Source organism: Mustela lutreola, chromosome 1, assembly GCF_030435805.1.
Source record: "Mustela lutreola isolate mMusLut2 chromosome 1, mMusLut2.pri, whole genome shotgun sequence".
NCBI classification, from domain to species: domain Eukaryota; kingdom Metazoa; phylum Chordata; class Mammalia; order Carnivora; family Mustelidae; genus Mustela; species Mustela lutreola.
Window position 1 is genome coordinate 222,555,450 of NC_081290.1, and position 13,454 is coordinate 222,568,903.

The 13,454-nt window shown below is 38.1% G+C and overlaps 1 protein-coding gene across 2 annotated transcripts in view; it reads left to right on the forward strand.

The window, feature by feature from the left end:
• Positions 1-1,758: 1,758 nt before the first annotated feature.
• The window catches only part of CCDC90B (coiled-coil domain containing 90B), a 44,214-nt gene continuing 32,518 nt past the window's right edge, over positions 1,759-13,454 (forward strand). The window contains exons 1-3 of one of the 2 annotated variants that reach the window (XM_059187713.1): positions 1,759-2,268; positions 8,535-8,654; positions 9,817-9,920. In XM_059187713.1, the coding sequence (XP_059043696.1) occupies positions 2,169-2,268; positions 8,535-8,654; positions 9,817-9,920 (324 nt within the window). In that variant the 5' untranslated portion in view covers positions 1,759-2,168. The other variant, XM_059187722.1, reaches the window with a different exon arrangement.

The following is a 13,454-nucleotide window of genomic DNA, read 5'->3' on the forward strand; positions in this document are numbered from 1 at the left end:
ATTTTATCTCCCCCAATTCCGCCTGATCTTCCAAATGACTCCGATGCCCCAGTCTATCAGGTCACCTCACCAAACGATGACTATATTTCAAACGTTTATTGATTCATTCAAAACATCTTCCTGAAGGCTCATTAGGGGTGAGATGATATGCCAGGTGTTGGAGAAAACAGTGACAGATGTGTCTCTACCATCATGGATACAAGCAAGAACTACAAGGGCAAGAGTTCCATGAAAGAGAATAATTAGCCCTGCTTTGGTCACCTGACTAATCAATACTTTATTTCTGTCGTGGAGTTTTACAGTAATATAAATAATAACCAATAAGTGTGGCTATACAAAAAGGTACACTTTTCCCCATAATCATTACTTAAGGTAATTAAAAATATCCTGGTCCCACTTACTGCTCTATATCTTCCAGTAGTCTGTGAGCTCTTCCAGAACAGTGATCATCATGTCATTTGACAGAATTACAATCATATGGGATATACATACACTTATATATATCATTAATATATATGTGCATATGTAAAGAATTTTTAAAATAATTATATCATGTTAATGATTATATAATATTCCATGATTGTATAATATTCCCATTTGAATAATAATTCCAACTATATGATTGTACAGTATTCCAATTTGGGGCATTTGTGCAAGTTGCTGAATCACATTGAGTATTTAGATTATTTTTAAATTTTACTATTAAAATAAAATTCCATAGGTTATAATTTTTAAAAATATTTGTTATAGCTATGATTACTTTTGCTTAGGGTAGGTTTTTAGAAGTGAAACTCTGGGGGGCGCCTGGGTGGCTCAGTGGGTTAAGCCACTGCCTTCGGCTCAGGTGGTGATCTCAGGGTCCTGGGATCGAGTCCTGCATCGGGTTCTCTGCTCCATAGGGAGCCTGCTTCCTCCTCTCTCTCTGCCTGCCTCTCTGCCTACTTGTAATCTCTCTCTGTCAAATAAAAAAATCTAAAAAAAAAAAAAAAAAAGAAGTGAAACTCTGGCTATTCACTTTTTATAATTTCATATATATTATTAAATTGCTTTCCGAATGTATTGTACTAACTTACACTCCTGCCAGCAGTATGGGTGACCCTATCTAATTGCGTATTTGCTGGCATCGATAACTTTTTTTAACTTTAATAGGTAAAACTGGTATATATTTATGTTTGTTTTTTTCATTTTCCCGGTGAATTTAAGCTTTTCCATTTTTTTCTTCAATTTTTTAATAGCCTTCTCCATAAATTGCCTGTTAAAACCCTTGCTGACAGGAATCAAGTGTTGTTCCTTTAATGGGCCTCAGTGCTTAGTATGGCGCTCGTTAAGCAGCTGAAACTTACAAAGCTTTGAAAACAAGTAGGAAAATCCAGGGGTAACTGTTTACATCCTTGTGAGAATAATTAAACCACTAAAACCTAACTATTGGGACCACTTTAGAATTTACAAAGAATATATGAGCATATTTGAACCCCACAACTACTGTGTGTTGTTATTTTCAGGATTTTTACTTTGTGGAACAAAGTCTGAAGTAACAGGTCTCAAAGGGCTTAAGTGGTGAAAATCAAGTCCACTCTGGAAAGAGAAATGGTTTCCCTCCAGACCGGGACTAAACCAACTGAAGTTCGTCCTCCTACACACAAGAGGGCGAAGCAGTAGGCCATGAAGCAACACGAATGAAGGCCTCGTTCGACTACATATCCCAGGTTCCTGCGCGATCTCCCGGAATGCTCAGCGGACGAGGATTTCAAGTCCCAGCTTGCCCGGCGGTAGGATGTGACTCCCTCTCGAGTAATGGCCGCTGGCTTTCCCGGGGAACCTCTGCTGTTGAGCTGTACCTCACTGCTAGGAAACGGGAATTGGAAGGTCTCAAACACCGTCCCGCTTTCTTAGGGCGGTAACGTCGTGCGCTGGTTGGGAAGGGACGGTGCGAAGAGCAGGAGCCACTGTGAACCATGCTCGTGAGCTGTGGGTCCATCTGTGAAGAGGCCCATCTCTGCGGGACCGCGACTGGAGGCTCCGCTGGTGGTGTCCCGTGGGGCAGGCGAAAAACTACACTTCCCAGCATCCTCACGGTGCCAGAACTACCTTGCCCGAAAGCCTGAGCGTGATTCAGCACCCCCTCCCCCCGCACCCTTTCACCTCCTCCCGCCCGCTGAAAACCGGAAATGTGGAGTCGCTGTGCTCGGCGGCTCCTGCGTTCTGAGGGCAATGAGGGCCGCCGGTTTTCGAGCCTCGGCGGGGTTTTTTCGCCGGCCCTGCGGAGAGGTGAGACGAGGCAGCTTGTCACCGATGCCTGAGTATTCTGTGGGGAGATAGCCGGTGGTTCCTACCTCCTCGGGAGCGCCCTAGGCCACGGTGCCACGCCCCTCCCAACCCCGCCAGGTGCGGGCGACCCCGCCGCAGGGTCTCCCCGGCTTGCACTGGGGCGGGAAGGGCGAGGGACCCCGGAGAGCACCGCCTTCTCCTGAGAGTGCGCGTCGGAGAGCCTGGGTTCCCCCCTGGCTCCGCCACTGGAGTTCTTCCCCTCCCCCGCCCCCGGCTTCTTTCTCAGGCTCGGTTTCCTTCTTACGGTCTGACGAGGCTGTCAATCCCCACCCTCTGCGAGACCAGTCAAGATCAGTCGCGTCTGAGAGTTCTGGCTTCTTTCGTGGCCTCTTCAAACTTAGGCTGTGTTTTTTTGGGTGCTGTCTAAAGCCCGCGTGTTTGGTAGACCACAGCATACATTTCAGGTCAGGCCAGCTTTGTTTTCGCTGTAATTTCTAGTACTCTGCGGTCACAGAGGAGCCATGCAAAGCCAAACAAAACGCGAATGCTGGAACCTGCAAGTGTTGGATTTGTCGGCTCCCTCGTTAGCATTGTGTCCTGAAGGACGTCAGACTTTATGCTGAAAGATGATTCCAGAATCTCCCCTCACATTTTTAAAAACTCTGTAAGGCTGTCTACAGAACAGGCACTTCGTACTGACCTTAGCGTTCTCTGTTCACCGTCTTCAATCTTCAGTGCCGTGGGAAATGAGCCGCCCGGTGCCCACTGTACTTTGTGCCATTCTGCCAGTTGCTTCACTTTCACAGTAAGATTGCAGTTGTCGGGTGCCTGGGTGGCTCAGTGGGTTAGGCCGCTGCCTTCGGCTCGGGTCATGATCTCAGGGTCCTGGGATCGAGTCCCGCATCGGGCTCTCTGCTCGGCAGGGAGCCTGCTTCCTCCTCTCTCTCTCTGCCTCTCTGCCTACTTGTGATCTCTCTCTGTCAAGTAAATAAATAAAATCTTAAAAAAAAAAAAAAAAAGATTGCAGTTGTTGATTCCCCCATCTGTAAGGCTGCTGTTGAACTCCCAGTGTCTGTCACCAGGTATTTGCTTACGTATTTAGGTGTTGAGTTGACTTAGGCATGATGATGGAGTTTTGAAAAAGGAGATAGCATATTTTGAACCTTGGGGAATCATCCCATTTTCAATCTTTGTAAATTTTGAGAGAGTGTGTGTTTTCATTTGAATATGTAAACAAAGAATATTGAACAGTTTCGGAGAATGAACTTTTGAAGTACTAGAAAATACTTAATAAGTAAACAGTGGTGTCTTTTAACATTTGTTGAGTTACCCTACTTAAATCTTTCTTGGAGAAATCTTAAGTGGCCTGTTATACCTAATAGGATTTGTGTACTCAAATATTAATTGAATACTTACTGTGTAGTTTAAACTTGACTAATAATGTCAGTAATGAAGGAATTTAAAAACCTTGACCTCGACCTGTGGAAGGATCTCAGTTATTTAGTTCAGTATCTTTTTTAAAGGTAAATAATAGAAGAGATGGGAAGGTGATGCAGTTTGTCTAAGTTTTAATAGTGCTGGATTCCTAGTTCATTACTGGTTCCCAAATGTAGCGGAAGAGAAACCCTGCGGATACTTTGTAAAAGTACGTAATTAACCTCCACTGCAGAACTATGGAGTTGGTCGTCATGGGTGGAGCCCAGGGATATCTGTGTTACTTAATTCTGGTAATTCTGATGTATCTAGCAAAGTGCCTGCCAACAGACCAGATAGAAATGTATATTAATAACCAGCTATGTCACTGAAGTATTCTCTGAAGTTAGCAGAAGTTGATATAAAACTTGTAGCTTAGAATTAGTGAGGCAGGATTTTACGTGTGTTAATGTAAAGTAAAATCTGGCCTTTCCTGGTAAAGAGGCATCTTGGTTCAAGGTAGGCCAGATTGCTAATCCAAGATACACAGGTTAACAGCTTTGTGATGCTGGTTAAGTCTTTAAACAGAGTGTTTCTTACTTTAAGAAAACTACAAGATAGATATGAAAGGAGGGGTTTGGGGTTTTGTACAATCGTATAAGTTCTGGGAACTTTTAAGGTTTCAAGGACCTGTTATCCCATCTTGAGCTAAGAACGATGAATCCGGCTACTTCCTCTCTTCTACCTATTAATATGCTTGCAAAGACTTATTCTTAAAAGTGCTTTTGGAGGCAGGGGGTGGGGGTGCTTATGAGTTGAAGTACTTGTGAAGCCCTGCTGTGGTATCAAAGCTTTTCCATTTCCTTATTCCCTCCAAAGAGTGCTCTCTAAAGTCCTACTGCAAGGGAAGGTGTCAGCACCTAGTTCTTAGGGTGATTGGGACTTAGCCAAAGATTACATAACTGTTTGAGTACACCTAAGGAATGAATGTTCCACAGATCCTTCTCTATTTCTCCTCAGCCCCATAGTAAATAGAACCCAAGGTAGAAATAGCAAAGACAGCTCATGCCTTTGTGAATTTTGCTTATCCTGTCCTCCTGCCTGGCTAACCCCTCTTTAAGGTTTACTTGTAAGGTTTACTGTAACTCTTTAAGATTTACTGTCAATCTTTTATAACTAGCCATTTTTTAAAAAATTTATTTAAATTCAGTTAACATATGGTGTTCTGTTAGTTCACAGTAGAGTTCAGTGATTCATCAGTTGCTTATAACACCCAGTGCTCATTGTGTCATGTGTCCTCCTTAATGCCCACCACCCAGTTACCCCATCCTCCCAACTTCCTCCCATCCCGCAACCCTCAGTTTGTTTCCTGTAGTTAAGAGTCTCTTACAGTTTGTCTTCCTCTCTGATTTTGTTTATTTTACATTTTCCCTTCCCTTCCCCTATCACTCTGTTTTGTTTCTTAAATTCCATATGAGTGAAATCATATGATAATTGCCTTTCTCTGATAGACTTGACTTAGCATAATATCCTCTAGTTCCATCCACATTGCTGCAGATGGTAAGATTTCATCCAGATAGCCATTTTTAACCCTTTATTCTCATCAAGGACCAAATGTCTCTCCTCTCTATTCCATTATGGATATATCTTGATAGCACATGATTTAAAACCATGGCCTTGATCTTCATTGTATCCACAACACCTAATACAGTTTCTGTTAATCAGCAAATGTCTGCTGAGCACGCAGAGTTGTATTAGGCATTGGGGATTCCATGATGAGCAACAACAGGTGTGGTTCCTGCTGATAGGGACCTTGTAATCTAATGCGGTGGTAGTCAAGAGTTTTTCTACAAGGAGCATTGTAGGCATTACGTAGGCATTGTGGACCATATAGTCACTTAATACTCTTCTTGTATTGGTAACATGAAAACACCCATAGGTGTAAAAAGGACTGGCTGTTTCTTTTTTATCATTTGAACTTAGAGTTTATATTCAGATAATTCTCGTGTTTTTCATTCATAAGTGAATGAGCATGGTTGTGTTGCAGTAAAACTGTTTAGAACAATAGGAGGTGGTGGCCTTCAGGCTGTGGTTTGCTAACCTGATCCCTGGCCTAGTGGGAAAAGTAAACAGTTAATAATCATATAAATGTGTAAATTTTGAGGTATGGCAAAGTAACGTTCTAGGATCCTGTGGAAAACCCTAACAAGAAAACACCTGGCCGTAAAGAGTCTGGGCAGGCTTTCTGGTGGAGGAGACATTTGAACTGAACACTGAAGGATAAATATGAGCAGGCAGAGAAAAGGAGAACATTCTTAAATTATTAAGGGAATTAAAGAATTGAGTCCTTGAGAGCAGAGGGCCAAATTGAGCACAGTGGGACATGAGATTGCAGCTGTAATCTCTGCAGAGATATCCTGCAGAGATTTGCAGCAGTGTTAGATATTTATTTGGTCTCTCTCGTATCAGTGGGAAGCTTCCCTTCATGGAAGAAAGAGGAATTGTGCAGTCATCTGCCTCGCTCTGAGACCATAAGATCTCAGGCAGTTAGCATTTCTGAACCTGTTTTTCTCATCCATAACATGAGAATTTTAAGGATAAATAACAGGCGTGAAAGCAGTATCGTGCCATTCATTCATGTACGTGTGTGTGTGTGTGTGTGTGTGTGTATACATATAATCTCCCCTTCCCTGCAGTAAACCCCAAATGAAATACTAAACTTCTAATCAAGGTTGCGTAACTGGGTACTAATCATTCCTAATACAATTGCTATTAGAAATATTACTGAAATCTGCCCCTCTTTTTCCCTCATTTTTTTTCTTTTCTCTTCTTGATGCAGAGGGACATTGCTTAACTCTTCTAGATGGCACTCAGCCAAAAAGGTTGCTGTCCACTGTACTAATGTGTATGTCTATGTGCGCAAAATTGATCCACCTTTACATCCGATTCCTTTTTTATCTGAGTATTTGAATGAAATAAATATAAAGAACTGGCCATTGCTTTTTTATCATTGAATTTAGAGTTTATACTCAAATGCTATTTTTAAATATCTCTTTCCTGCCTACTAGTCCACAAAGTCAGCAAAGACATCAGTTATGTCTGGTTTTGCACATCATGCCCTGTGCCTGGCATTCGGGTGAAAAAATACATAGGAAAGAATGACATTTTCCCTACATCACCTAGCAGAAAAGTAATACCTGAGGTTGCAGCTATGTCTTTTAAGTATTTAGATAAATAAAGTGATTTAGGATAAAAAAAAAAAAAAAAAAGACAGCATAGGGTGACAGAAAGAGCATGAGCTTTGGAGTCAGAAGACTTGAGTCTTAATTCTGATTATGCCAATGACTCTAGGTCATTTCTTTTGTAAAACTGTAGGTAATACCACCTTGCATTCATAAGATCTAAAATATCTGGTATATGGAGTGCCTGGGTGGCTCAATCTGTTTTAAGCATCTGTCTTCAGCCCAAGTCATGATTCTAGAGTCCTGGAATCAAGCCCTGTGTCAGGCTCTCTCTTGCTCGTTTTCTCAAATAACTTTCTCAAATAAAATCTCCTAAAAAAAAAAAATCTAGTATAGTACCTACTATTCAATTAATAGTTACAATAATTAGCTGTTATTTTATTTATTTAATACATAATAATAATAATGAAGTTATATGTACACAAAGTTCTGAAGAATACCTTTTAATGAAATTCATCAGTAATATATGGAAAAGGACCATACTCTGTCTAGGTTAAAAAATGGGAATTTATTGAAGTGGGACAATTTATCACAAAAATGAGAAATTTGCTAGGGCCTTTGTGTTGATAGTAGTATATACCCTAGGATTTAAAATCAAATTTATCGGTTGATTCAGCAGTAAAATATTGTGACTCCGTTATCTGCCAAGCACCGTTCTAGGTACTGAAGGTACAGTGATAAAAAACTCATAGTTTCATGGAACTTACATTTTGGTTCAGAGGAACAAACCAGACAGTTTCAGGTTAGAGCTAAGAACTGTGATGGAAATAAAATGGGTATGTAAGAGAGTGGGCATACAGAAAGCTACTTTATATGGTGATGTAGGTATAAATAATTACTGGAGCTCTATAAAAGACTTCTTGGCCCCTAGGAGAGTTGGGTGGTTTCTACTCTTCGAGTAATGAGAGACTTGGCAGTAATATCCAAAGCTTGCCCTTTTTTTTAGATTTTATTTGACAGAGAGTCAGCTACAGAGGAAACACAAGCAGGGGAAGTCAGAGAGGGAGAACCAGGCTTCCCACAGAGCAGGGAGCCCGGCTTGAGGCTCAGTCCCAGGACCGTGGGATCACAGCTTAAGCCAAAGGCAAACGCCTAATGACTGAGCCACCCAGGCACCCCTAAAGCTTTTTTTTTTTTTTTTAATTATTTATTTGAGAGAGAGAGAGAGAACAATCAGGGGGGAAAGAGGGAGAGGGACAAGCAGACTCCCCGCTGAGCAGGGAGTCTGATATGGGTCTTGATCCCAGGACCCTGGGATCATGTCCTGAGCCAAAGGCAAATGCTTAACCGAGTGAGCCGCCCAGGTGCCCCACCCTTAAAGATTTTGATGTATATTATGTTACAACTTTCGACTGACTCCTGACAAAATATATCTGAATATTAAAAGGAGGAAAGGAAATATTTTTGCAGTGGTCGCCATTATAGAATAGAATATAGAATAGAAACTTTTCAGATGAAAGAGAGGGCCACTCAGAAGACTCAGTTTTCTTCCTTGAAATTATAGGATTCCTAGGAGCTGGAACTGTGTGCTAAATAGAAGAAATGCCTTAGAAGCTAAAATGTCATGCTTGTGTTGGTTACTACAAGGAAGACACCTGTCTTCTTTTTCAGATTTCTTCACCACCACAACCAAGGAAGGATATGATATGAGGCGAGTGGACATAACTCCTTTAGAACAAAGGAAATTAACTTTTGATACCCATGCACTGGTTCAGGATTTGGAAACTCATGGTAAGAAATGGGTACCTCTTGAAAGAATGTTAACAGTCACAGTAAATTACCTAGTGAAGACTGTATCATTATTATGAACAATTAAGAGTCATTTTAAATACAAGCGCCATCCATACAGTGGAATATTCTACAGTCAAAAAAAAGTGTTGAGGAATATTTACTGATAGGAGAAATACTCAGATTAAGTGGGGGAAAAACAAAAAATTACATGTGTAGTATGATTTCAATTATGTAGAAAAGAAAAACTAGTTTCTAGGCTGATACTAAAGTTCTCATGGAAGTGAAAGGACTATTTAAGAACAGCAAAAAAGAAGACAAACGATTACCAGATACCGAAACAGTAATTTAAATTATGTGATAGTACAGGAATAGAATTAATAGAATGGCATTCAGATACATGTAGACATTTTTAGCAAACAATAAAGAAGGTTTTATAAATTAGGGAAAGGAAGGGCTATTTAGTAAATTGATAGATTATATGGCTAGATGTTTGAAAAAACATTAGATACTCTCATTGAAAAATAAATTACAGATTGATTAAAAGTCAAATATAAAAAAATGAGAGAAAAGCTATTAAAAATGCTAGAATATAGAATATTTTAAGACTTTGAGACTGAGGAAGCAAGACCTAAAACTCAAAAGCAGAAAAGACTGACCAATGTGATTACTGAAATACTTAAATCTGTATATCTAAAGGTATCATTCACAAAGTTAGAAATGTTAGGAACATATATGACAATGAACCTATTGCTTTAATATACGAAGAGTTCATATGAATCAATAAAAAAATTACAGTAACTTTATAGAAAAATGGGCAAAAGCTATAAATAGCTCACAGAAAAGATAAATAGGCAATAAATATATGTAAAGTTACTTGACTAAAGAAATGCAAATTTAAGGATAAATAATGCAGTGCCATTTCACTTTTTAATGCCAATTATAAAATCAAAACCACTAGCAATATCCAGTGTTGATGGAGGTGTAAGAAAATGGATCAGTGGGAATTAAAATTATAGAGTGCTATTGGAGAATAACCTACTCTGAAATTTTTAATTGTAACCTTTTTTTAACAATAATTTGATGAGGAAAGTTATTCTAGCTGTTCAGGTTGATAAAGATAAACATTTTTACAAAAACATAAATACATATTTGCTGTTTACAGGATTTGACAAAGCACAAGCAGAAACAATTGTATCAGCATTAACCACTTTATCAAATATCAGCCTAGATAGTATCTACAAGGAAATGGTTACTCGAACTCAACAGGTAATAATTTCATTATTATCATTTCTGACAGTTTCATTGGACAGTCTTTCTTATACTGCATCTCTGACTACCCACCCACCTCCTGAACATACCTATATCTTCCTTATACTCTACAAGGGAACCAGAGAACAGGAAGCAAAACTCTTTGGTGAAGTCAGTATCTAAAGAGATTGCAGAGTTAGAAGAGTCATAATAAAATTATGGTAGCACAGAGAATGAGATTTTGTCAAATGTTTTGTTATGTAAGAAAATGATATATTATTTGAATTATATGAAGTGGTGATGGTAGATTGTGAAATAACTTTTTCCCCATAGAAAACCTACCACAGTACAAAAGCCAACTTAAAAGAAAAACATTTTACTGTAGTCATGTGTGTTCTGGTTAATCTTCACAAACTTAAAAAGCTGGAAGGGACATAAATATGGCTGGGAACAATTTTGTTAATATGCTTTAATTTGGATACATAAATCCTTAAGGTCAAATAATGCTGTTTACTAAGAATTTAGGATGAGAGATGTCCAGAACTGTGGATTTCTCATGTATTATTTTATGTAATTCCTCTGACAGTCTTGAAAAGTAGGTAGAATTATTCTACTTTGCCACTGAAGAGTGAATCACGTTGAGTAATTTTTGAGAGCTGTCACTGTGGTGCTATGGAGAAAAAGCAATAATTTTATATAAAGCATAGAATAAGCTAAATGAGCTTAACTGTAGAATAATTCATAAAATTCATAATAATTCATGAATTCACTGTGTTTAAGAACTTGTTTTCTTCCTATAATTTTGTATTTACGTAAAAGATATATATTTTATATATATCCTCACCCCTTTGGAGTTGACAGATATTTTTACTTAGGAATTAAGATTTGTCTTCCTTTTTTATTCCTCCTTTCCCAGATGATGTGCTGTTAAAAATATGGTTTACAATTTGCAGAAATACTATTTCTATAATAGTATTTCTATAATACATATTTCTATAATATGACTGATATACAATGTTGTATTAGTTTCAAGTGGACAAAGTAGTGATTTGACAATTCTCTACATTACTGAGTGCTAACCCATGATATATGTAGTTACTGTCACTATACGATGTTTTCCAATGTTTTTACAATGTTTTACAATGTTTTACAATGTTTTTACAATGAATGTTATTGACTATTCTAGGATTTATTTATTTTATAACTGGAAGTTTATACCTCTTAATTCTCTTTTCTTATATATTTTGCATACTATCTCTTTATTGGATATGTCATTTGCAGATATCTTCTCCTATTCAGTATGTTGTCTTTTAGTTTTGTTGACTGCAGTGCAAAAGCTTTTTACTTTGATATAATCCCAATAGTTTATTTTTATTTCTATTTCCCTTATTTTATTTATTTATTTTATTCCCTTATTTTATTTCTATTTCACCCATCACTCCACTACCACCCCCCTCTAGCAAAGACTGGTTTTCTGTATTTACAAGTCTGTTTCTGCCTTTTTGTTTGTTTTTTTAGATTCTACATATAAATGAAATTATGTAGTGTTTTTCTTTCTCTAACATATTTCACTTAGCATTGTGCTCTACCTCCATGTTGCTATCAATGGCAAGATTTCATTCTTTTTTATGGCTGAATAATCTTCGTGTGTGTGTGTGTGTGTGTGTGTGTCTTTATATATCACCACATCATCTTTATCCATTCATCAATTGATGGACACTTTGGCTGCTTCTGTAATTTGGCTATTATAAATAATACTGCAATAAACATAATGGCACATGTATCCCTTTGAGTAAGTATTTTTGTATTTTGGGGGTTAAATACTCAGTAGTGTGATTACTGGTTCATAGGGTAGTTCTATTTTTCATTTTTTGAGGACCTCCATACTGTTTTCCATCATGGATGCACCAGTCTGCATTCTACCAACACTGCGGAAATGTTCCTTTTTTCTTCACATGCGCACCAACATTTGTTGTTTCTTGATTTTAACTATTTACAACAGGTATGAGGTGATATCTCATTGTCTTTTGATTTGCATTTTCCTGATGATAAATGATGTTGATTAGTCATCTTTTCATGTGCCTGGTGGCCATCTGCATATCTTCCCTGGAGATATGTCTGTCATGTTTTCTGCCTATGTCTTAATTGGATTATTTGGTTTTGGGGGCTGTTCAGCTGTCTAAGTTCTTATATATTTTGCATACTAACTCTTTATTGGACATGTCATTTGCAGATATCTTCTCCTATTCAGTATGTTGTCTTTTAGTTTTGTTGACTGTTTGCGGTGCAGAAGCTTTTTACTTTGATATAATCCCAATAGTTTACTTTTATTTCTATTTCCCTTGCCTTAGAAGACTTATTTTAAAAATGTTGCTACTGCCAGTGTCAGAAGTTACTGCTTGTGCTCTCTTCTAGGACTTTATAGTTTGAGGTCTTACATTTAAGTGTTTAATCCATTTTGAGTTTGTTTTTGGTATGGTGTAAGAAAGTGGTCCATTTTCATTCTTTTGCATGTAGCTGTCTGGTTTTCCCAGCACCCTTTGTTGAAGAGGCTGTCTTTTTCCCATTGCATATTGTCTCCTGCTTTATCGAAGATTAGTTGACCATGTAATTGTGGGTTTATTTCTGGCTTTCTGTTCTGTTTTTGTGCCACTACCATACTGCTTTGATTACTGCAGCTTTGTTAATATAACTTGAAATCTGGAATTGTGTACCTCCAGTTTTGTTTTGTTTTTTTCAAGATTGCTTTGACAATTCAAGGTCTTTTGTCATTCCATGCAAATTTTTGGTTTGTCCTAGTACTGTGCAAAACGCTATTGGATAGGAGTTGCATTAAACGTATAGATTGCTGTGGGTAGTATAGACATTTTAACAATATTTATTCTTCCAATTCATGACCATGGAATATCTCTGCATTTCTTTTTTTTTTTTTTTCAAGATTTTATTTTTATATAAAATAAGAGTGAGCTGGGGAAGGAGCATGATGAGCTGGGGGAGTGGCAGAGGGAGAGGGAAAAGCAGAGTCCTTGGTGAGAAGGGACCCCAGTGCAGAACTCCATCCCAGAACCCTGGGATCATGACCTGAGCCTAGGCAGATGCTTAACCAACGGAGACACCCAGGCGCCCCTATCTTTGCATTTCTGTGTGTTGTCTTGAATTTCTTTCATCAGTGTTTTAGAGTTTTCAGAGTACAGGTCTTTTACTTCCTTGGTTAAGTTTATTCTTAGGTACTTTATTATATTTGGTACAACTGTAAATGGGACTATTTTCTTCATTTCTCTTTCTCCTGTTTCATTATTAGTGTATGGAAATACAACAGGTTTTTGTACATTGATTTTTTTATCCTACAACTTTACTAAATTCATTTATCAGTTTTAGTGGTTTAGGGTTTTCTATATATATATATAGATAGATATCTATATAGATAGTACATATAGTATATATATATGTATACTAGTACTAGTACATATAGTGTGTGTGTGTATGTATATATATATGGTATGTTATCTACGGATAGTGAAAGGTTTCCTTTTTCCTTAACAATTTGCATGC